This window comes from Lutra lutra, chromosome 6, assembly GCF_902655055.1.
Source record: "Lutra lutra chromosome 6, mLutLut1.2, whole genome shotgun sequence".
NCBI lineage: Eukaryota > Metazoa > Chordata > Mammalia > Carnivora > Mustelidae > Lutra > Lutra lutra.
Window position 1 is genome coordinate 46,349,940 of NC_062283.1, and position 24,418 is coordinate 46,374,357.

Genomic DNA, 24,418 nt, shown 5'->3' on the forward strand with positions numbered 1-24,418 from the left:
TACATTCTTGGCACTTAAGGAACCACAGTTCTTAGGTTAAAGTAATCACTGCCTTTTGGTGTAGAGAAAAAAGTATACAAATGAAGAGTTAATGATAAGGATTCTGAGAATTATTTTACAAAGCACTAAGTAAGATCTCTTAGAGGAGGCTAAACATTCATCACTTGTGATGAAGAGGACAATAATTATGAGTTATTTTGAATAGATTACAAAATTCAATAAGGGATCTACTTTCACCAGGAATTTGAGAATATTGAACATCTTTGAATGGAATGGCTATAGCAAATTGTCCAAGGGGTTAATTTTGAGCTGTGACAAGAGGAGTAGAAAACTGTTTCCCTGGGACAGACTAGAAAATTGATAAGAGCCTAGGAAAGAAGAAGAGTGTGGGTCTTCTTGCACACTAGTTTTGCATGGATGGAGATGAAGTTTGTGCATGAAAGTGTGCAGGGATTGGTGAGACTGGCCTTTGCAGGGCCTCAGAGAATACTAATTTGAATTTTTCCTGAAGGTGATACGAAATTGTGGAAGTATTCCAAGCAGAGAAATTATAAGACCAAAACTGTGATTTAGAGAAGCACTATGGGCAGTAGTCTGGAGGATGGGGAGAAGTGGAGAACAGAGGGAGGACAGTTTGGTGTTACCATTCTGGTAATCCAGGTGACATGGATAGGAAATGGAATCACTCATTTTTAAATGGGTGAATTCATTGGACAGAATTACCACAATGCATTTAGCCCTTCCCACTTCAATGTGTGCTGCTTTCAAGTTTTTACTATAACAGAGGCAGTATTGGACATGCATACAATTTTATATATTTAGTATTATAGTCTTAGAACAAATTGCCAGAAGTAGAATTAGTAGTTAACAGGTATGGATATTTTTAGATTAGTCTATGGGAGTTTGCGATGTGTTCTTTCAAGGATCTCTTCTGTAAATATTTTGAATACATTTTCCTCCATTTTTCTTTGAAGAGCACACATTAGGGAAACTGAAGGCACATTCATATTCTTTTATACCTGGTAATCATTGATCATTTTTTACCATTATTTCTAACAGAGGTTAAAACTTTATGAGATTTTTTTTGGGTTGGTTTTTCTGTCATGCACCCCTATCATTAATGAAATCAGAGTGTTTGGTAAATGCTTTAATGATTGTATTTCAGACTGTAGCCAACATACAGAGGTCAAAACAAAGGTTTTTAAAGTATTGATAGTAAAAAGGTAGCTGTTAGAGAAAATTAAAAGCAAATGAATAAAATCAGTGATATTTAGATTCTGAATAACACCAGTTAATACATTGAAAGGAAACTTACTAGGTCAAATTAGGGTCTAAATTTAAAGGTTGGCAGGATCCCTTTAGATGAAGCCTCTTTTAGTTAATTTGATCAAACCACTGCGTTGAAATGCAAAATGACAAACTTGTATTAAACCATAAAACAACTTTCAAAAGAAACAATGTGATGAGAAAAACTTGAATAATGAAAATTCTTGTGATATGAAACATTCTTTAAGGCCAGGCCCATGTATGAGACAAAGGAGTCATCTAATGGAATGAGAGCAGAAACATTTCTGAAGCAGGAAAAGCTTCTCTGTTGGAAATGTCAAATCGAGTCGGGATCAACCTGTTGTAGTAGAATTTTGAGATTGTCTAAATTAAGCATGAATTAGATTTGCATATTTATGCCATGAGATCAAAATGAAATTGCCTAACTGTGCTTATGCTTCCGGTTCTTCCAACCTGGTTTACTTCACCTCTGTCTTCAGCTTAAGTGTCGCTTCTTCTTTTTAAGCTTGCCCTAGTTTCCCTGGCTGTGTAAAGACTATTTATAAAATACTGTGCCTGTTTAATAATAATACTAGAGTCCGAGCATGAGCATATCAGTCACAGTACCCTCTCTGAGAACCCTCAGACTGCTTGATATACCCTAACCTCTCTGAGAGGTTCTCCTAGTTTATTGTTCAGAATCTAGAGCTGTTCAGGTAAAGGATTAGGTCCTGACTCAGTAAGAGCCATCGCCCATGTGTTAGGGGTCCATGTGGTAACCTAGAATGAGGTATGTCCCCAACAGAGATCCCCAGTAATGCATGGTGCTTAGGTAATAATAATCAGGATTAACATTTGTTTAGTACTTACTATACATAAGGCACTGCCTGTCCAACATAATAGTGCAAGCAGGAGATTCGTAAATTGGAACTACATTACTGAATGCATGAGAAATGGTGAAAACTTTCTAAACTAGTCCGTAAGCAGGTGCTGATAAGAGTCCCTTAAGGTTCCTCCCAACTCTCTTAACTTCTGTGACTATCCTACTAATCCTCTTGGGCATTTGGGCCTTTCCAGGATCCATCAACTAACAGAAGTGAAATTTCCTCCACTTCTGGTAATAATGATGTGGGAACCTCCTTAGAGAATTCCCATTCTTCCTTGGCAGTCATATGACCTTGAATAAATCACTTAACCTCTGTGGACCTATATCTGCTTTGGCAAAATGTAGGTAATTATAAATGTTCTCTTGATGTTGTTATATTAAATGAAATATAAAGTATTGCCTGGTAATGGAAATACTTATAAAATGTGAATATATTTGCTGGGTATATTTATATTTATAGCAGTGTCTACAGAACAAAGAACAAGGCTCCAGAAGTACTTGCTACTTAGTGGAAAAGTCAGAACCCAAACTTCGTGAATCTTGGCTAGTAGGCTTTTTTACTGAAACATTATCATATTGTAACCAAATATAACTGAGAGATTTAGGAGAATGAAAACATTCTACTGGGGGCAGGGTAACCCAGGGATACAATAAATTAGGTTCAGCTGTTAGAACTGTGTCTATACTTTGATCATCCTTGTATATAAAAAAAAATTCAAAGGACTGAGCTAAATGTATTCTTCATTTGAAAAAAAAAATTCTTTTGAACATCTATTACAGAGTCAGAGGCATATATTATGACTTAGTTCTTGGGCTTTTATTGATGAAAATCTCAGGTTAGTAACTAGGTGAATTTGAATTGTCTTTGTTTTTTTCTTAAACTTTCCCTTTTGATCTGGTTTATATGAAAGCAGGTGAATGTTATTAAAATGAACTTCCTGTAAACTCAAATCTCTGGCATTTAGGAAGTGGAATGGCATTTCGAAACTGGAAGACCTGTTTGTAAACTGCATCTCTCGTTCACTCTTGTGGCCTTGGACAAGTCATTCTGGGTCTCACTTTTCTCATTTGTAAAACAGAGATTCTATTTAGGGTTATGCTGAGAAATGTGCCTGACAAAGTGCTCAGTTTTAGCACATTGTTATTGAATTACAGGTTAGAGTTTAAAGCTGAGAGAAATCTTAAAGTCTGTTTCATTTGATTCCTTTAATCTGTATGTGAGAGGATCCCCAACAGGTAAAACAAACACAAATGTTAGTCTGTTCAATTTCCTTTCATTTTTATATACCTGACCAAGTATTTCATTTCTAAATAAGACTTCTTCTTCTTCTTCTTTTTAAAGACTTTTTTTGTTTGTTTGTTTTTTTGGTGTTTTTTTTTTTTTTTTTTTTTTTTTTGAGAAAGAGTGAGAGAGCACAAGTGTGCGTGCAAGAGGTGGGGAGACTAGAGGGAGAGAATCTTCAAGCAGACTCCCTACTGAGCCCAATGCTGAGCTCGGTCTCAAGACCCATGAGACCCAAGCCAAAACCAAGAGTCAGAATCTTAACTAACTGCGCCACCCAGGCACCCTTAAGCAAGACTTCTTAATAAAGTTAGAGTCATGTATTGGTAAAGACACAAAAAATGCAATTACTTAATGTGTATTTCTGGCAATGTCATTTTAGAAATGGTGACTATGTACAATAGGCAAGCAAATCACTTTCAGAATTCTATCAGAAGTACATTGGAAAAATATTTATTTTTTAAAAAAGATTTTATTTATTTATTTGACACACAGAGTGAGAGAGATCACAAGTAGGCAGAGAGGCAGGCAGAGAGAGAGAGAGGGAAGCAGGCTCCCTGCTGAGCAGAGAGCCTGAGGTAGGGCTTGATCCCAGGACCCTGAGACCATGACCTGAGCTGAAGGCAGAGGCTTAACCCACTGAGCCACGCAGGTGCCCCTGGAAAAATATTTAAATAAAATAATAAACTGCTTGATAAAAATAAACTACTATATCTCACAATAAGTATCACATCATCCAAATATAAAATTATTTGGAGTAAAAAGGACCACAATTTTCTAAGATGTGAGATTTTAAAATGACAAAAAAGATTTTGTCCTATGAAATATATCTTTTTAAGCATAGTAACAATAATAACAAAGTGTCCTAATTACCCATAAATACCAGTTAAATTATTTTTTTCTCCTTTTAGCTTTCGGAGGCTGAATTGGTATTGACAAATGAGTACAGCTGTTCCCCAGAAACCACTCTGGACATGTATTTAGAAGTTGCTCCAAGATATGGAGTCTTTCAGAATCTGCTCTTCAAAAAGATAATAGCTCAAAACATTTTAGACTATAGTTTTGACCCTGCCCCTGCCCCTTTCTTCCGCTTTCTTCAAACTACAATGAGAGTTTGTAAAAAAACATAAAAATACCAATGTCAGCTTTTCTTATTCTTATTTGTTTTTCAGTGTTAGCTTTTGTGTTCTGGGACGTCAGGGGTGATTTTGCCCACTGTTGGTGCAGAGTTGTCTCTGCTCTTCACTCTCCGCTCCTGCTTCACTGCCCTGCTCCTTGCTGGGAATAGTCCTTGACAGGTCCGTCTACCAAGGAATTCTGTCAAGGATTAGAACTAGATTGTAAAAGTTAGATTGTTTTGTTTTAAAATATCTTTTAGATTTTCCTAGGCTATAAAGCTGTTTGAGTATAACACTTGTTTTACGTATGCAAAATAGTATTTTATGAATGCAACTGCTTTTTGAAGTAAATATTGATGTAATAAGGATGGGGTAAGAAAAAAGAATAAAATTGAATTCTTCAGGTACTTGTGCTTTTGATCAAAAGGTTAGAGATTCTAAAAAAGATGGAACTAATAAAAAAAGGACTTTGCAGCTGAAATGGATTTGGTAAAATATTTTTAGGAATTGATAATATAAAATATCCCAGAGTAAAAAAAAAAAAAAAAGAAGAATAGAAATCTTCACTTATTGGACAAGATCTTAATTTATTTAATGACACTACTATGTCATATATAAAAGGAATGCAGAATATCCTGACTATAAGCAGAATATTGGGCTTCTTAATTTTGAATTATTCAAGAGCACATAGAGGTGACAAAATTTACCTCATTATCAAAGTCTTTTATATGCACTTGAAAACTTAGTTCTCCAATTGTCATACTTTCTTGACATGCAAATTTAGTTGCATACAAGATCTGTTATTTGCCTTTTTGTTTATGAATTATTACAGGATACGAGAGATGAAAGTAATGAGACTGAAGCCAGCAGGATGAGTAAATTAAGAAGAACAAGAAAGAAAGTCACAAAACATGTTTTCTCAACTGAAATAGGAGAAATGGATATATCCAACTCAAAAGGTATCTTAGCTATTATGATCTCTCAGGAATATGATGCCAATAACAATCTCTATTTTGTTCTCCTTTTCCTAAAACATTTTCTTTTCATCAAAGGGAGAAGCAAAAACAAAGACCTAAAATTTATTTCTACATAGACAGCATAAAAGATAGCAAATGTTAAGGTATAACATAAATATATAAAATTAACCAATCAAAATATTCAGAATTGAAAGGGAGCAGAAGTAGGATGGTGGTGAGGGGGAAAAAAAAAAGAAAGAACACAACAGAAAGAACATATATTGAAGAAGAGAAGCATATTTCTGCTCCAAGACCGAGTGTAAAGATCATTCTAAGGATTTGGGAGACCATAGTAAAGATGTGGAACAAGTTTTCGTATCACATGTTGGATTTCCAACTAAACTCAATAGATTCTGAAACAGTGCTGAAACTAGGAGATAATCAAACAAGAGACTTAATCCAGGAACAGTGGTGTTCCAAGGCAGGGGTAATAGGAATGGTCAGTGCATGGTAATGGTAAAAAGCAACCAGAGTTTAAATTTTCTACAGACAACACACCACTTTATGGCCCACAACCAGTGCAGGTCATTCCCACTGCCCTTCGTTTGGTATGTCACTGCCCAGGAATAAATTATTTTCTCATGTTAAAAGATAGTTGAAAACAAAGACAGTGTGTTTTAACATTTTTCCATTCTTTATTAAAGAAAGGATCAGAAACCAAATGGTGTGCCACAAGTTGGAGGATGTGAGCAAACCAGTTGTGGGAGCTGGCTCCGCAGACTCCTATCTGCCACAAGATGACAAGGACTCCGAGAATCAGACAACAGGGATAAAACCATCACCCCTCAAAACTTCAGCCAGTGCTCCTTGTCATGAATTTAACACAAACTCCAACCATACTGGTAAGGGCGCAGAAACAAACTGACACGAGATTCTAGCCACTAATCCCAAATTTGTGTTTAAATTAATGTTAATGTGGCATGGATTGAGGAATGGTCATCTGGGAGTCAGAAGAATTTATACACCTATTGTTTATAAAGGGCTATATAGTTTTCTTTAACTACTAGGCTGCTCATCTAGAAAATGGAAGGGTTGTAATGGATGATCTTTCTAGTCTTTTCTAAAAGTGAAATTTTGTTATTCTAAGTTTCTGGCTTATTAACAGTAATACAACGATTTTGGCCTATCAGTGTATTGGCCAAAAATCTCTGGGATCCAAGTTGAGTGAAACTAGTTAAAATGAGGTATTTATTCCATAAGGGAATCCATCATGAAAGGGTTGAATAAACAAGGTTTGGAAAGACAGAAATATAGCAGCATGTGAACTTAGAAGGACAGTGTCCGCCAGGCTACCCTCACTAGTGACACCAATTGCAAGTTAGGGAACTCCCCAACACTATCCCTAGTTTTGATAATTTGCTATAAGTACTCACAGAAGTCACTGAAAGGTCTTATACTCAAGGTTATGATTTACTACAGTGAAAGAATACAGATGAAAATCAGCCAAGGGAAGAGACCCAGCAGGGAGAGTATAGGAAAGTTCTAAGCATAGAGCTTCCATTTGTCTTCTCCCAGTGGTGTCATGGACAGCACCACTCTTTTGGCAATGATATGTGACAATATATGTGGAGTATTGACAACCATGGGATGCTTGCCTGAGTCTTGGTGTCCAGAGTGGTTTTTTGTGGGGGAGGACTCCATAGTGGGGTTTCATGTGGCTGACCTCAGTCTCTGGCTTCCCTGGGAGTCAAGCTGATATCACATGACTCAAAGCTCCCAGAATAAATGACATTATTAGATTTTCTAGTGTGACCTAGAAGCCCCAGGTAAACTAAGACTCTCTTGTCAGGCAGGACATTCCAGATCATCTTCCAGGAGCCAAGGGTAAAGGGGTCTCCTTTGGCAAGGTTAACTTCTTTATGACACACAGGGCTTAAGGAGGAACTAGAGCCTGGGAGGTGAATGCTGTCAGGATTCCATATGTCAACTGGGATGTCTCAGCTGGTTTCTCTGATTCAGATTTTGCAAGGTTGAAGTCAAGGTGTTGGCCATCTGGGTTCTTATCCAGAGACTCTAGGGAGTGCTCAGATTGTTGGGAGAATCCAGTTCGTTGGGGTTGTAGGATTGCTGACTGTCCACTCGGGTGGCCCTTAGCTCCTGGAAACCTTGCTCTGGTCTGGTGTCTCAGGACCAAGACAATCCCTCAAATACTTAATGTTTGGAACCTCTTGAAATTCTCCTCCTTTCATACCTCTTTTCTGCCTACAGCTGGAGAAAGTTTGCTGCTTTTAAGAACTCTGGATAATCCAAGACAATATCCCTATTTTAAGGGTTATAGCCTTATTTGCATTTGCAAAGTCCCTTAGGGCCTGCAGTTTGACATATTCTACAGGTTTCAGGGTTTAGGATGTGAACATCTTTGTGGGCTGTTCTGCCTACCACAGCGTCTCTCATCTGTGTGCTTCTGTGTGCGTTGGCTTTGTGAAATTCTCCATGAAATGGAGATGAGCACTGACAGCCTAGCATCAGATGCTACCAATCCAAATACCACAGGGGCCAGGTAAATAATGCAAATGACTGAGATGGCTAGTGGAAGGAACCAGTCAATGGGGCTGGCTTGTGAGAAACTATCGCAGAGGTTGACAACTGGCCCACAGGCCAGATTCAGTCTGCTGGCTGTTTTTGGTAAATAAAGTTTATGTATTGTCTATGACTGCTTTCGTGTTACAATGGCACAGTTGAGAAGTTGCAACAGATACCAAATGGCTTACAAAAGTGCAAATATTTATTATCTGGCCCTTTAGAGAAAATGTTTGCCAATCTGTGGATTAGAGGAGACATGCCCCATTTCAGGTCACCTCAGACCTCTAGCCAGTGGTCACAATGGAGAAATAACCACCCAGTGTTACCAAATTTGTTTCTTTAAGAGAAGCTTGAACTCAAGATTTTTGTACAAAATTTTCAGATATATAGGTGTTGACTATTAAAAATGTTTTCAAACACTGGGACAACTAGTAAGAAAGTATCTCCAGACCACCTTGGTTCTTCTGCCATTTGTGACCCTTGTTTTATATAGACTCAGCCATAAAATAGATGAAATTGACCATTTCTTAGTCTTATATCAAAAATATCTGAAGAACGAACTCATGTGGTAAGCTCTCTTTGCACCAACAGACTGTGACTAAGATAATGGGTATCATTATTAATCTGATTTGGTTCGTTCAGAAGCTCCCTCCTTTGGCCCCAGGCTAGATTAAGCTTTTTACAGGCCCAAAGCACCAACAAGTTGACAGCTTCAAAAAAATCACCAATACAGAATTTAAAGATAAATATGAAAATATACTCCCCAATCAGTGTTAAAATTTTGACATTGTGTTTTCTTCTCTGTGATACCACTTTGCTTTAAAAAAATTTCTTTTTTTTCAAAGAAAATGTCCCCCTCCCCACTTTTTTATTGTTTTTGTTACTGCTTTTACTTGGTTATTCTGCCACCTGGGCTAACATGATATGGCTGGAGACTGGGGTCACACTTACTCTGCGAGGGTGTCTCTCAGACTAGCCACGTGGATGAAGGAAGGCAGGCTCTGGGAAAGGAGTTTGGCAGATCATCCCAGGCATTCCATAAACTCAATGTATTGCAGAGTACATTCTTGAATGCACTTTTCTCTTTTTTTGAGTTGGTATTTCTGAAAGCTCAAATGCTTATTTAATCTGCCTTTTATAAGTGACCATGGCTTGTTCTCTATGACTGAAATAGGTCCTATTGTCACTTGAACACAGACAACATTTCTCCAAGGCCTTCTAATTGCTATAGAGCTTTGAGGTTTTATTTTAACTTTTAACTTTTTTTTGTTAGTGTTTTCTTATTTTTTTCCCTGTAAACACTCACCGTAGGAAAATTTTCTCTGTAAAAGCAGATTGATTTAATTTATTGGTTCTCTGAGGGGATGGGAAAGGAGAACACCTCCCAGGAACCATACTGTAAGAAAAACAAATGAGTCCCTGAACTAGCAATTATCTGCCCGCTATTCATCATGTGCATCTGGGAAGGTCTGGCCAAAAGGTTTAATTGTAACTAACAAGTATGATTTATTTGAAGAAAAGAAATTCAGACAATGATTCAGTAAGATTAGTTGATTCCTTGAAAATGAAATTAGATTGGATAGAGTTCTCATATTTGGTGAAAGAATTAAACTTTCAAATGAATGAGATGGTACTTAATATACTCACTGAAATATGTGATACCAATTCTACTTGTTAATTAGACAAGGTCAAATCACCCAGGGTTATTAATTAATTAATTTACCCACACACCCCCTTATTAAAGGAATAGTCATTGAGCATCTATGATATGTCTGTATGGCTGCAGGTACTGGGGATATAGCAGCGAGTAAACTTGAGCCCCTTTTCTCCTGACATCCTTGAATTGACATGCAAGTGGGGAAGGACAGAAAATAAGCACATGATTTTACAATATGGTGGGTGGTGATGAGAACTCTGAAGAAAATGGAAATGGGATGATATATTATTAGGGGTTGAATTGTGTCTCCCCTAAATTCATAGGTGTTTGGAGTCTTATCCCCTCATACCTCACATGGTGTTTGTATATGGAGATAGAGTTTTAAAAGAAGTAATTAATGTTAAATGAGGTCTATAGCATGGGCCCAAATCCAGCATGACTGGTATTCTTATATGAAGAGAAGAGTAGAACACGTACAGAGGGAAGATCACGTGAAGAAGAAAGCAATTTACTAGCCAATGAGAGAAACTCTCGGAAGAAACCAACACTGTTGGCACTTGGACCTTTGACTTCTACCCTCTGGAACTGTAAGAAGATAAATTTCTGTTTAAGTCACCCTGTCTGTGGTATTTATTATGGCAGCCCTAGCAAACTAATTCACGTACTTACTGTCCAGCTATAGTGCAATTTGACAATCTTCAAGTGAATCAGAGGTTAGACCTGTTTATATTGTGATTAAGTCTCATAGAATCAATACTCCAGATGATTGTATTTATTTATTTTCAGCACTTTTAACAATGACAAAATATACCGCCTTTGCATTTGATGGTGTATGTATTGTCTATAGCTCTCCCATTCAATAATATAAAGCTCTATGAGGGCAGGGCTTTTTCTGGCTTCTTCCTAGATACATGTCCGATATAAATAGTACATGGTAACTAAGCAACCCCTCTTGAGTGGACGCATATTTTCCTTATTTTAAAAGAATGCAGGGATGCCTAGGTGGCTCAGTTGGTTAAGCGGCTGCCTTCACCTGAGGTCATGATCCCAGCGTCTTGGGATCGAGTCCCACATCGGGCTCCTTGCTCAGCAGGGAGCCTGCTTGTCTCTCTGCCTTTGCCTGCCACCCTGTCTGCCTGTGCTCTCTCTCCCTCTCTCTCTCTGACTAATAAATAAATAAAACCTTTAAAAAAAATAAAAAAAATAAAAGAATGCATATTTATTGTAGAAACATTAGAAGATACAGATAAAACAAAGAACTAATAAGATTGTCTGTGATCATATTACTAGTGAGCCAATAAAATGTCTTTGTTCCTTTAGTAGGAGACGCTTACTGATTTTTTTATGTTGTTAAAATATTTATAGCTTGTATGTAATTCCTTATTATTTTTAGAATACTGCTTGTCTGAAATTTTTCATATTTTAAAATGCTTATAAATTGTATTTTCTTTAAAGAGAATTGTTCAACTTTGGCAGAACACCCAATACTTCAGGATAGGTTGGGAAGACAGCAACTGCTAATTTAGCATGAAACATTGAAATTGCTACAGCTTAATTGTTTGTGTTAAATGGAAGGTAGTTATAAAGCCTCAGGAGTCTCAGAGTAGCCAAATGTATCAGTGACAGGACATTATCTCTAATATATTTGTATAGGTGGAACCAGTAATTTGTTTTCCTCATGCCTCATGTACTTAAAATCTACTTAATCTCTGTTTTTAAACTGTCAATCTTTATGTTTATTTTTAAAGCCAATTATATCTCAGAAAAGGATATTCAGGTATCACTTTAAAATTATAGGTGCTCAGCATCAGTAATGTGACAGATTGATGGATATTCAGATTTAGGCATGATCATGGTACCATTACCAAGGCTAGAGTAATTGTGTTCACTTTACGTATTTAAGAAGCACTTATATGGTGCTTAATGTCTGCCAGGAACTGTTAAATAACTTGTTTAATCATCACAACAAGCCTATAAAGTGGATAATATTGTATCAATGAGAAAACCCAGGCTCAGAGAAGTAAGGAAGTGTCTAGGACACAGGCAGGATTCTGAGGGAGGCAGATGGCTTTGGTGTTTATGCTGAATCTCTACAGTCTGCTGCTACCTCTTCTGAACATTTGGATGGTAGCTAACATTTGTGGTGTGTACTGCGTGCCTGACCTTTTAAATGCTTTGGATATATTCATTCATTTCCTGGTAATGAGCCACCCACTGGGAGTTAAGAGGTTTGGTTTGTAGCTTCAATTTTTGACAATGAACTGAGAGTGATTTGGACTACCTCACTGCACCTCTCTGGGTGCAATTTGCTTGCAAGCTAGCAAATTTGTTAGCATAGGTGATTTATTGCCAAACTCTCTTCTAGCTCTGAAGTTTTAGAATTTACAGTCTATCTTAAATACATATATATTTAGGTTTCTGGTTTTCAGTCTAGATTTTTCATCTCTTACAGTCTCATCCTTGAAAAACAATTTCGTTTGCTCATTTATACTGATTTTTAAGTTTAAATTTGACAGAGACATGTAGATGTCTTAGATTCAGATGTCATAAATCCCTTTTGGCAAACAAAACAAAAACAAAAAAATGCAAATCTGCACAAGGTAAACAAAACCCAACAATTTTGCCTTTAATCATACAGGAACCTTTAAGTAGTACCAGTTAGTGCGAGAAGCTCAGTCTTTTCAGGGATAGTTATCTGTACACAGACTTGTATGGTGCCTAAGCAGTCATGTTATGCAAATGTATCCTAATTTCCATAAGCAAAGGCATTTTCAGTAAGTATTTGCATATGATATTGCTCTATGCTTATTCAAATAATGTTAATTTTTGCTTAACCCCAAGTGCTTTATAAATAATTGCTTAGGATGTTTAGAGACTGTGTTCTTGGGACTATGGTAAAGGCAGGGTAAGAAAAGTAAGATCTCTACCTGTAAGTCAATGACAAGAGTATATGATGATTTTGTTAACAATCATGATGACAAAGTCACTCTCTGTAGTCTCCTCTTGCTTTTCCATTCACCATGATCTAATGACTTAGGGCCATCTTCTATCCTACAGATAACACCAGGGATGGCACTCAAATTCCGACCACACCTCATCTCTCCTCTAGAATGAAGCACATTAAACAAGAGATGGCCAAAAATCACCTTCAGTTTGTGCGATTTGAAGCAACAGACCTCCATGGTGTGTCCAGATCTAAGAGTATCCCTGCACACTTTTTCCAAGTGAGTTTTACAGGTAGAGTTATGAGTGAATGTAATTTCATGACCATGAGCAAGCAAATGGTCCTTCCTACTCTTCCTTATTTTCTTGTAATCTATACAGTAATTCAAGCTGAAAACCAGTAATTTATTTTGTTTTTTTCCCTTGTCCCTCCCCAAACACATTACTGCTCCCTAAGGGGCTGAACATACACTTTCAAGGCCCAAATAGCAATTCCTTTACCCAATAGAAATATAAAACTAATTAAGACTGGTAATTTTAGTCTTTCTGCCTTGAATAATTTCCCTCCATAGAATTATCTTTTCTCTCTTATTGTAATTATGGAGATTATATTTGGGTTGACATGAGAAAATTGCAACAGAAGACCCAAGAGCAGATATAAAATGAAAAAAAAAAAAAGATTAAATAGAAAGAATTTGCTAGATAAAAAACATATCCCTTTCAGCTTCTAATTCTGATACGAAAATACCCTATTGTTGTTGGATGACTTAATAAATACCATTAAATTCTTGAAAATATTGTATTTTTGGATATGTTTTGAGACTTTCTGAAATTTTTTTTCAGTTTATGTCATGTATTTGTTTTAATGACCGATTTATTGTGTCACTGAAACATTTCTTAGAAGGAAGGGACATCAGTCAGTATTATATATGAAAGTACAAAAGTTGAGCCACCTCTAACTTTATTTCTAAGGTATAGATTATTTTTATCACTTTAATATAAAATTGTAATTTTCTCATTTGTTTTATGTTGAGAAAAAGTGGGCACCTTCAAAAATACTTTTTAAAAGAATTCTAACAGGTTCAAATTTGTTTTTTAAAAATGCTCAACTTCACTCATCATCAGAGAAATGCAAATCAAAATGACAATGAGATATTACCTCACACTAGTCAGAATGGCTGGTATCAAAAAGACAAGAAATAGCAAGTGTTAGCAAGGATGTGGAGAAAAGGAAACCCTTGTGTACTATTGATGGGAATGTAAATTGGTGGAAACACTATGGAAAATCACAGGATGAGGGTTCCTCAAAAAATTATAAGTAGAAATACTATACCATCCATTAATTCTATTACTGAGTATTTACTCTGCAAAAATGAAAACACCAATTTAGAAAGATATATGTACCCCTATGTTTATTGCAGCATTATTTATAATAGCTAAGATATGGAAGCAGCCCAAATGTCCATTGATAAGTGAATAGATAAAGAAGACGTGGTGTATATATGCAATGGAAAATTTCTCAGCCATAAAAAGGATGAGATCTTGCCATTTGTGACAACATGGATGGAGCTAGAGGGTGTTAGGTTAAGTGAAGTAAGTCAGGCAAAGAAAGACATATACTATATGATTTCATTTACATGTGGAACCTAAAAAAACAAAACAAAACAAATGAACAAACAAACTGAAACAGACTCATGAATGCAGGGAACAAACTGATTGTTTCCAGAATGGGTGAAAGCAATTAAAAGGTACAAAACTTCCAGTTAGAATTAAGTCACAGGGATGAAGAGTACAGCAAAGGGAGTAGAACCAATAATATTGTAGTAACATTGTATGGTGATAGACGTTGGCTACACTTATCTAGGTGAGCACAGTATAACGTGTACAATGGTCGAATCACTGTGGTGTACACCTGAAACTGATAAAATATTTATGTCAACTCTACTTAATAATAATAATGAAAAAAAAAAAAAGGAAATGGACCCCCCAAATTTGTCTCTTAAGAAATCCTTTAGACCTGCTTGCAGACATTATTTTCTCTTCATCCATGCAAGAATACATGTTGGTTAATTTTGACAAGAAAATGTGAAATTTCCTGTGAACAGGCCGAAAATCTAATTTATATGAATTTCTTTCAATCAATAAGAAAACACAACTGACACCTCAGGCACTTGCCAGAGACCTCAATATTAAACTGCTTGCTATTCAGTTTTTGTCAAATCCTAATCATTTATTCCACTAATGGCATCTCAAAGCTACATATTTAGAGTATTATTCTAGTTCCTCAAAGAAACTCTTTTATGAAAATATAATTTAATATGCTCCCTCCACTTGCTGGGGATTGATAAAATTGACATAAAAAGAAAATGTCTGCAATTCTTTTTAAAAATACTTTTGAAAATACTTTCCATTATCTCATTCAATGTCCAGTGTATTAGAATCAATTTTTTTCTTCTGGAGTTTGTGCAGGGAAAAAGTTTGTCTATCATAAGAATTTTAATATAACTTACCATACCTCTTCTCATTCGCTGTATTTATTTTTTGTCTTAATTTGCAAATACAAACTCACTTTCTCCTTTTATTACCTAGTCATTATTTTATTCTTATTTAATGATTATAGAGTGTCTATTTATTTTTTAACAAAGCACTTTGAATTCATTTTGGAACTTGTGAAGGTATAGGTAATAGTGAATATTTACATCGTGAGTAATTGTAATTAAAAATTAAATTATTCATTTTGTGAAATTCATTGCAAATGGACATAAAAAATAAGTTCAACTGTGCAAAACAATATGAACAACATGAGTCTGATATAAATACAATTCTGTATGGGGAACTCATTAAACGAAGAGTGGATCCGTAATTTGAATTAGCCTATAACATAGTGAAAGTAATTTCAATCTTTCTAAAGCAATTTTTAAACCTTTTTCTATTTGTGGAAAATAAAATGTCAATTTAAAAATTATTGTTAGACCATGCAGGAAAATACAGGAGGTAATATAACCCATCTTCTTCATTTATACATGAATGAAGGGAGGACCAGAAAAGTTAAGGAAAGTGTTCTCAAACTACACAGGCAATTACAGGCAGAGTTGGGATGTCCACCTCTGATTCTTCACTTCCAGTTACAATACTCCTCCTTTCCCTTGTCCTCCTCCTCCTTCTTTTCCTTTTCCTTTTTTTAAAAAATTTATTTATTTAACAGAGAGAGATCACAAGTGGTCAGAAAGGCAGGCAGAGAGAGAGGGAGGAAGCAGGCTTCCTGCTGAGCAGAGAGCCTGATGCGGGGCTCTATCCCAGGACCCTGAGATCATGACCTGAGCTGAAGGCAGAGGCTTAACCCAGTGAGCCACCCAGGCACCCCAGATGGTATCTACTTTTTTTTTTTTTTTTTAAAGATTTTATTTGTTTATTTGACAGAGAGAGATCACAAGTAGACAGAGAGGCAGGCAGAGAGAGAGAGAGAGAGAGAGAGAAGCAGGCTCCCTGCTGAGCAGAGAGCCCGACGCGGGACTCGATCCCAGGATCCCCGAGATCATGACCTGATCCGAAGGCAGCGGCTTAACCCACTGAGCCACCCAGGCACCCCGGTATCTACTTTTTAAAGAAAACTTATCATATGCCTGGCACTGTGCTAAATGCCTTACAAACATTAGCTGATTAAACCTTACAACCAACTGTCTCTGTTCTAGCAAAAGACTAGTTTTTATTTAAATTATATGCAGATAATGTAGATTCTTTCTATCTTTGATCTAATCAAAATATGATGTATTGCAGCAGAATTTATAACTAATTCTTTGGTGGCCTTTACTGTGATCCAGATTTCAGTTATTGTAGAGATTTGAGCTATTATGCTAGAGTTTTTATTGAATCCTTGGTGATCTATATTAGAGTGTGAAGTTGTCCCAATACTTTGTATTTATAAACACTTGTGAAGATAACTTCATTAGTTGTCATGAGCAAGACATGTTTTTGTATATTTATATATCTCCCACTACTAATAAAGAGTCGTTTGAATTCAGAATGTTCAAAAAAGATCAAAGAAAATGACAGTGTTAAAAAATTTTGAGTGCTCAGAAAAATACAGATTAAATAGTTTGAAGAACAAAGTGTGACTTTTTCCTATTCTTTAAATCTGTGAAGGCCTAGCGGAATGAAATGTAACAAGTTCTTCCCTATTGTTCACAACCAGGTGAATACAAACACAGATTTCAATTGCAGGAACTCTTGGAAATCTCCTGAATAAAATACATTACCCTTTGTTTTAGGGATATACAGAAATAACATATGGACTTTCAAACTAAGAAATTGAAAAGTAAGGAAATATCATTATTTCTTATAGTAAAAAATCAAATGAAAGGATTTCATACTAAAGTATTCTGAAATGCCACAATGCCTCTGTGTGTGTGTGTGTGTGTGTGTGTACAGGTCATTGAGGGAACTGAAAAAAGCAGGCACTGAATAGTGCTTGACTTTCTCAACTTTATTACTGGCAAAAGCAGATTTGGATCAGTCAAGTCAAATGGCATTTGAAAGTCTATGTACAGATGTGAGGAAGTGCGGGGGCTCACGGTCAAAGGCAGAAGAGGAACAGTAGCGTGGTCCCTGTTAGCATCTGTCTTTGGTAGCCAGGCTCTTTGGGACTGGAGGTAATAGAAGAAACAATTTGGCTTATAGAATGTTAGCATGTGTTATTAACCTCATGATACGCACTGACATAATGGGAACCAACCTTACAGTTAGCTTCTCCCCTACCATTACTGTAACCTTCAACGCATGAAGCTTTGTTATATTGCTATGACATAATTTCTAGAAACTGTTTTAACGTGTCTGCTCAACTTTATAACCTCATCATGTCCCTATTGTCTGGCACATAGCAAAAGTTAAATGAATGACCAAATACACTGACCCCAAGAGGTCTATGGCTAGAAAGTGCCTTAGCAACCATCGAGCCTAACACGTTTGTTACACAGACATGGAAGCCGACTCACTCGGTCCATTGATTTGCGTAACTTCACTCAAGTGATGAATGAAAGAGTTAGGCCTAGAAGTCAGACTTGTTGACACTCAGTTCGTGGCTGACTTGAAGGCGATAACACGTTTTAGAACTATAGCTTTGGAGATCTAAGTCCACGCTCACAGGCCAAGTTTCAGGGACTGTGAGGCTGTTATGTATTCATTCTTAGTGTGTTGTGTAAGTGGATGAAGAGATGAGTGCAGCTGTCAGCAGACCTGGGACCTCTGGATGACAGACCAGGGTCCTTAGGATGACTGTTGTGTGTGTCCTAGGACTGACCACTGTTAAGTTCCTGGAAGGACTGAAGATTTTCAGTTAACTATAGGGATTACAACAAAATAAGCCAAAAATAAAACCTTAGCTGAGATATTAGCAACTATGCCATAAAATAAGAAGTGCTTTAAAAAGAACTAGGTTATGATCATTTCAAACAATTTCACAAGGCTTTACCTTTGTCATTTGCTATAAAGACATTTCTTTTATTATTGTACCTTTTATTTAATGACTGCTATTTTCAGATCCCAAAACATATAAAGCCTTCCAGGCTAAAAATATTAAAGAGTTGTTTATAAAAGTAACTCGGGATTTATTTTAAAATATTTTAAATTTGGGGGCCCCTGGGTGGCTCAGTTGGTTAAGCAGGCAACTCTTGGTTTCAGCTCAGGTCATGATGTCAGAGTCCTGGGATCAAGTTTGAGTGGGGGCTCCCCATCAGCAGGGAGTCTGCTTGAGGAAACTCTCTCTCCCATTCGTCTGCCCCGGCTCTCACCGTCTCTCTGTTTCTCTCAAATAAATAAATACAATCTTTTTTTTTTTTTTTAAGATTCTATTTATTTATTTAACAGACAGAGATCAGAAGTAGGCAGAGAGGCAGGCGGGGGTGGGGATTACGGGGTGGGGGGAGCAGGCCCCCTGCTGAGCAGAGAGCCTGAGGCAGGCTTGATCCGAGGACCCTGAGATCATGACCTGAGCGGAAGGCAGAGGCTTAACCCACTGAGCCACCCAGGGTCCCCTAAATAAATACATCTGAAAAAAATAAAATATTTAGAATTTATTTGATATTAAGCTGATGTTAACCAATGGATGTGAAATACATTTTTTTTTTTCCTCATGAGCAATGTGTCTCCCCACCCCCACCCTTTCCTTTGCTTTCAAGGGTCCAAACCTAATTGCTCTGACCTTTAATTTCCTCAGGAAAAAGTGATCCACGGCGTCTGCATGCCCCGAGGTTATCTGGAACTGATACCGAATCCTAAGGACGATGAAGTGGATCACATAAGAGCAACGTGTTTTAATAGTGACATCGTCCTGATGCCGGAGCTCTCAACCTTCCGGGTTCTGCCATGGGCTGAGAGAACTGCCAGAGTGATATGTGACACATTCACTGTGACTGGGGAGCCTCTTCTGACTTCCCCACGGTATATCGCCAAAAGGCAGCTGACCCAGCTGCAGGACGCTGGCTTTTCCCTGCTCTCCGCCTTCATCTATGATTTTTGCATTTTTGCTGTGCCTGAAATTATCAATTCAAAGACCATCTCTTTCCCTGCTTCAACACTGCTAAATAATCATGACCAGCCTTTCATTCAGGAGCTCGTTGATGGTTTGTATCACACGGGAGCCAATGTCGAGAGTTTTTCCTCCTCTACCAGGCCCGGTCAGATGGAAATCTGTTTTTTGCCCGAATTTGGCATCAGTGCAGCTGATAATGCATTCACCCTCAGAACAGGTGTCAAAGAAGTTGCGAGGAAATATAATTACATCACCAGCTTTTTCATCGAGACCGGATTCTGCAATTCAGGAATTTTGTCTCACAGTCTCTGGGATGTCGGGGGGGAGAAAAATATGTTTTGCAGCAATTCTGGAGTCGAGGAGCTCACGATCACTGGGAAAAAATGGTTGGCAGGGCTCTTGAAGCACTCTGCTGCTCTCAGCTGCCTGATGGCTCCTGCTGTTAGCTGCCGGAAGCGTTATTCCAAGGAGAGTAAACACCTCAAGGAGAGTGTGCCTACGACATGGGGATACAATGACAACAGCTGTGCTTTTAATATCAAGTGTCACGGTGAGAAAGGCAGCCGGATAGAAAATAAACTGGGCTCCGCGACTGCAAATCCATACCTGGTGCTGGCGGCGACGGTTGCTGCGGGCTTGGATGGACTTCAAAGCAGTGATGGTGTCCTGGCCGGTCCCAATGACAGCACGGACTTCTGTCAGGCCAAATCTGCCAAGATCCCTTTGAAACTGGAAGACGCTCTTGTAGCACTGGAGGAAGATCAGTGTCTGAGACAGGCCCTGGGGGAAACTTTCATTCGCTATTTCGTTGCCATGAAAAAATATGAGCTGGAAAATGAAGAAACAGATGCTGAGAGAAATAAATTCTTAGAATATTTTATTTAGACTAGAACCCTTAACTATTCTTTTGGAGATGTGTTTTTTAAGTAGCTGATCTTCCAGGAAGAAAAGATTGGATTTTTATAATCAACGGCAAAAGGACTACATAGGCTTTCGCTCTTTTTTGTCCCAATGGAATATTTGACCGATGAAGTGGGACTGCTGAGAGGATTCTGATAGTAGAAGCAAACAATAAAGTTGTGGTGCAGCTGTAATATGCAGATTTCCCAGGTCTTGTTGGTCAGTCATCGTTTCCGCTGTGTATGTTGACCTAGAGAGAAATACTCAGTTATTTCAGGCAACAGATACATTCATACAATAAAAAAGTCTTAAGAATTACAAAGCAAAATGTAAATGACTGAAAAATAGAAGTTCAATTATACACATACATTGTGACTGCCAGGGAGACAAAAATGCTTACTCATACAGTTTCAGTAATCTAGATAAATAGAGCTCTGTTATCTGCCCTTTCCCCATCCTTCTGCCATTACCCCTCCCATTGGCTCACCTGCCAGGAATGTGGCTAGGGGAATACTCTTGGGAATGGAGCTTATGCAAGATGGAATAACAAGGAGGAAGCTCTGCTTTATGGAGCAAAACTTGCCAGAATCATTGGGATCTTTCTAAATATGTAAGTTTTCAAAAATATGTCACGATGACAAGTGAGTGGAAGGTTTCCCAGTATATCCCTTCTTTGTACCCTTCTTTACTAGCTCCTGAAAAGTCCTGGGAAGTTCAAGCCTATGATGTCCACAAGAAACAAGTCCATAAGAAATAAAATTTGATGGAGAACAATGAGGTCAAATATTTGAAAGTCATGAAAATTTTTCTTTAAACAATAGCTCATATAGAACCCCAGATATAAAACACAGGTGGAATGGGTGTGTGCTGGGGGATACGTGGGCTCTTCATGCTTTGTTCTGTTCTTCAAAGCTATGATTTCAAAGGCACCTGTAGTGCTTTGTGAAGTGTGAGAACAACAGTCTACACAACCAGGGCTATGTTTGCAGCTTAAATATATATTTAAATGACTGGTTCTGCTGCCCACAGAGGTTGCTATGTCCCCGAGAATATTAAATGTTCCAGACCTTCATTTGAATGAGATAATATTGTAATTATCACTAAAGTTTAGCCTCTTTGGGGAAGAAATCCAAAATCCACTGACTAGCAAATGAAAACCCTATTCTCTTGCTTAGGATCAAACAGGAGATTTTATGTTCAATTAAAACTGACAGTGGTCTCAATTTAGATAGCAAACACAAAAGCAGAGGATTAGATTTGGCTCAGATCCTCCTATTTGAATTTGTAGTACCCAGTAGCTTAAATAGGAAAAGTAATCTGTCCTTCACTAATTGCTCCCCTCTTTGCTCCTCTGAGCAGAAGAAGTGTTTCTGGATACATAAGAGTAATATTCTTGGTGGATTAAAAGGTAGAGGAAAAGGTAGAGCAGGGTGGGTAGAGAAGGAAAGGAATTTGCCCTGAATGGTCTGAGTATGAAATTCCACTCATTCTGTCATGGGAAGGATAATTGGGAGGAACCAACCCCATGACGGCTTGCTAGTTATTTGCCAATACCCATTCTCCCTCTGTTCTCAGGAATACCATCTAAATGTGTCAGTTGGGAACACACTATGGAAAATAAAATCACATTTCTGAGTTCCCACTGTGGCTGAGCGTGGCTGTGTTATTAGAGTCAGGCCAAAGAGCTGTAAGTAGAAGTGTTGTATGGAAGCTCTAGGAAACTTCTTTGAAGGACAGATACTCTGTTTCCTGCCCTTTCTCTATCCTTCCGCCTTTGCCCTTCCAGTTGGCTAACCTGCAGGTGTTGTGGCTAGAGTAATGCCCTTGGGAATGGAGCCCATCTACAGTGGAGTAACAAGGAAAAAGCTCTGCCTTGTGAAGCAGAGCTCGATTTGCCTACATTCAAATTTTTACCTGGGAGAGAAATAAACTATCTGCTTTAAGGCACAGTGATTTTGTGTCTTTGTTATTGTGACAAAACTTACCTTCCTTCCTGCTTCTGTGACTGTGTGTATATGCATGTGTGTGTCTGCGTGAGTGCACGTGTGTCTGGGTGTGTATGTATGTGTGTGGGGAAACATTTGAGGCATTTGGAGATGAAAGAATAAAGATAGAATAAACAGTGAAAGACCATTTCCTCAATCTTTCCACATTTTTTTCTTTTTGAGAGAGACAGAGCAAACATGCCCTCGTATGCAGGAGGGTGGGCAGAAGGAGAGGGAGAGACATAGTCTTCAGCAGGCTCTTGCTAGGCATGGAGCCTGACGATGCGGAGCTTGATCTCGGGATCTTGAGATCATGACCTGAGCCGAAATCAAGAGAGGCAGTCACTTAACTGATTGAGCCACCCAGGTGCCCCTTAGTCTTTCTGCTTTTTGAGAGAATCTGAATTAGAGCGATCCACACACATTAAAAAACAAACAAACAAACAAACTGTACTGTCTCCAAGCCTAACAGAGCTGTATAGACAACTTGGTCGTCCATGGGCCTTCATGAAACATGGCTAGTGCTTTGGTTTGGCTTTTCCACAACAAATAAAAGATGTTATAAAAATTCTGCTAATCAAGTTGTTTGTAGCCCCCCTCCCTTACATCCTATTGGCATAACTTAAAACAACACAATACTCAGGATGGCGGTGTGTGGGAATTATGTAACTAGGAATAATACCTTCAGTGTTAATTGTACCACAGTGAGTTGACGGAAAATATTCAGCCATGTGTTATCAATAAGTTGGTGTGGCCATCTTAGCAAAGATTTCCTTTAGGTGTGTGCTGATGTATATTGTTTTGTAAGGTAAACCCAAAGTAAACATGGGCCAAAGTTAGGGTGCTAAAGAAATACTGGGAAGATGTAAAACATTTAATCATCTGTCTTTTCTATTTCATTTATCTGTTCACAAGCTTTCTATTTCAGAGGCGAGTTTTAAAAAATTTTTTTATTTATTCAATTGAGAGAGAATGAGAGAACACCAGTGGTGGAGGGGAGGGTGTGCAAGCGGTGGGCAAGGGGGGAGGGGGGAGGGAGGGGTGAGGAAGAAGCAAACTCCCTGCTGAGCAGGAAGCCTGACGTAGGGCTTGATCCCAGGACCCCGATCATGTCTTGAGCCAAAGGCAGACACTTAGTCAACTGAGCCACCCAGGGGCCCCTCTAAGGGGGACTTTCTACTGATGCTTTTACCTTTTTAGCCTCAGCAAGAGAGCCAGATACTCACTCAACAGCATTTATTGGGTACATTTTGTGTACTAAGCCTTTGTACCAGGCTTGACTCAGAAAAAGATGAGCAGACAATGAAAGCGTTTTGGATCTGTTTATCTTCAGCAGAATAGAATCCTTTTTTTTTTTTTTTTCTTGGTAGACCTAATGCTGAAAAAAACTATTTGGAAGGCTGCTTTATGGCTTGAAAAGGATGCTCTATGAATCTCTTTACAGAAATTACTTTCTTATTTTCATTTACTATAATTGTTCTAATCAAAGCTTAGGGGAAAATGTGATTACTGAATTTAAAGTTGGTTATTAAATGAGTATACATAAGAAATGTAAATGAAAAACTATAATGTTTTAAGACTAGAAACTAAAACATTAGTATCATAGTGAGAAGTTTCTATTTTCAAGGACACTTTATGATCTAAAATTTCATTTTACAGTGTCTGAATAATAACGAAGCTTGAAATGATGATTTGAAGGCAATGAAAGATCTGAAAACTTTAATATGAATAAAAATTGAAAGTGCACTGTAAGGTCTGAACTTATCAGCAATGTACAACAGTTTACTGACTCACCTCCGGTCTCCTGTTTCACAAAATAGACTTCCCAATATGTTTGCAATATAGGTATTATTGGACAATACCTTTAATCTTGGATTTCCTATTCGAAGTGTCTCCAAACATTACATATGTACACAATGGCCTACATCTTCTGTTAAAGTGTTTCTCAGATTGCCTATAGTGGAAAGGATGGATTTCCCAAGTAGGATGTGAGTTCCAAGAATGAAGGGCACAGATCTTATTATTATTTGTGTTTATATTTTTTATTCCTTGCAAATGTTCTGGAATTCAATACATGTTTAATCAACCAACCAATCATTCAATCAATGTATATGGGATAAGCAGAATACAGTTCTATGTACAGTATAATACTGTCACACATATTCTCATGCCCAGAGAGAGCAGCAAGTAGAAATGGGGACAGCTGAGAGTCGATGATGTGTGTGTGTGTGTTTAAAGATTTTATTTATTTATTTACTTAACAGAGAGAGGGAGAGAGAGACAGCAAAAGAGAGAACACAAGCAGGGGGAATGGGA

General features: G+C 37.7%; 1 protein-coding gene across 10 annotated transcripts in view; it reads left to right on the forward strand.

Annotated features, from left to right (window-relative positions):
* LGSN (lengsin, lens protein with glutamine synthetase domain) overlaps positions 1-20,462 on the forward strand; it is a 136,194-nt gene extending 115,732 nt beyond the window's left edge. For 8 of the 10 annotated variants that reach the window (XM_047734542.1, XM_047734548.1, XM_047734545.1 and 5 more), the window contains 4 exons: positions 5,385-5,511; positions 6,213-6,410; positions 12,806-12,972; positions 18,903-20,462. In XM_047734542.1, the coding sequence (XP_047590498.1) occupies positions 5,385-5,511; positions 6,213-6,410; positions 12,806-12,972; positions 18,903-20,102 (1,692 nt within the window). In that variant the 3' untranslated portion in view covers positions 20,103-20,462. Of the gene's footprint in view, positions 1-2,847; positions 2,989-4,606; positions 4,733-5,384; positions 5,512-6,212; positions 6,411-12,805; positions 12,973-18,902 lie in introns of those variants that run through there. The other 2 variants (XM_047734550.1, XM_047734551.1) reach the window with 2 other exon arrangements.
* Positions 20,463-24,418: the final 3,956 nt, after the last annotated feature.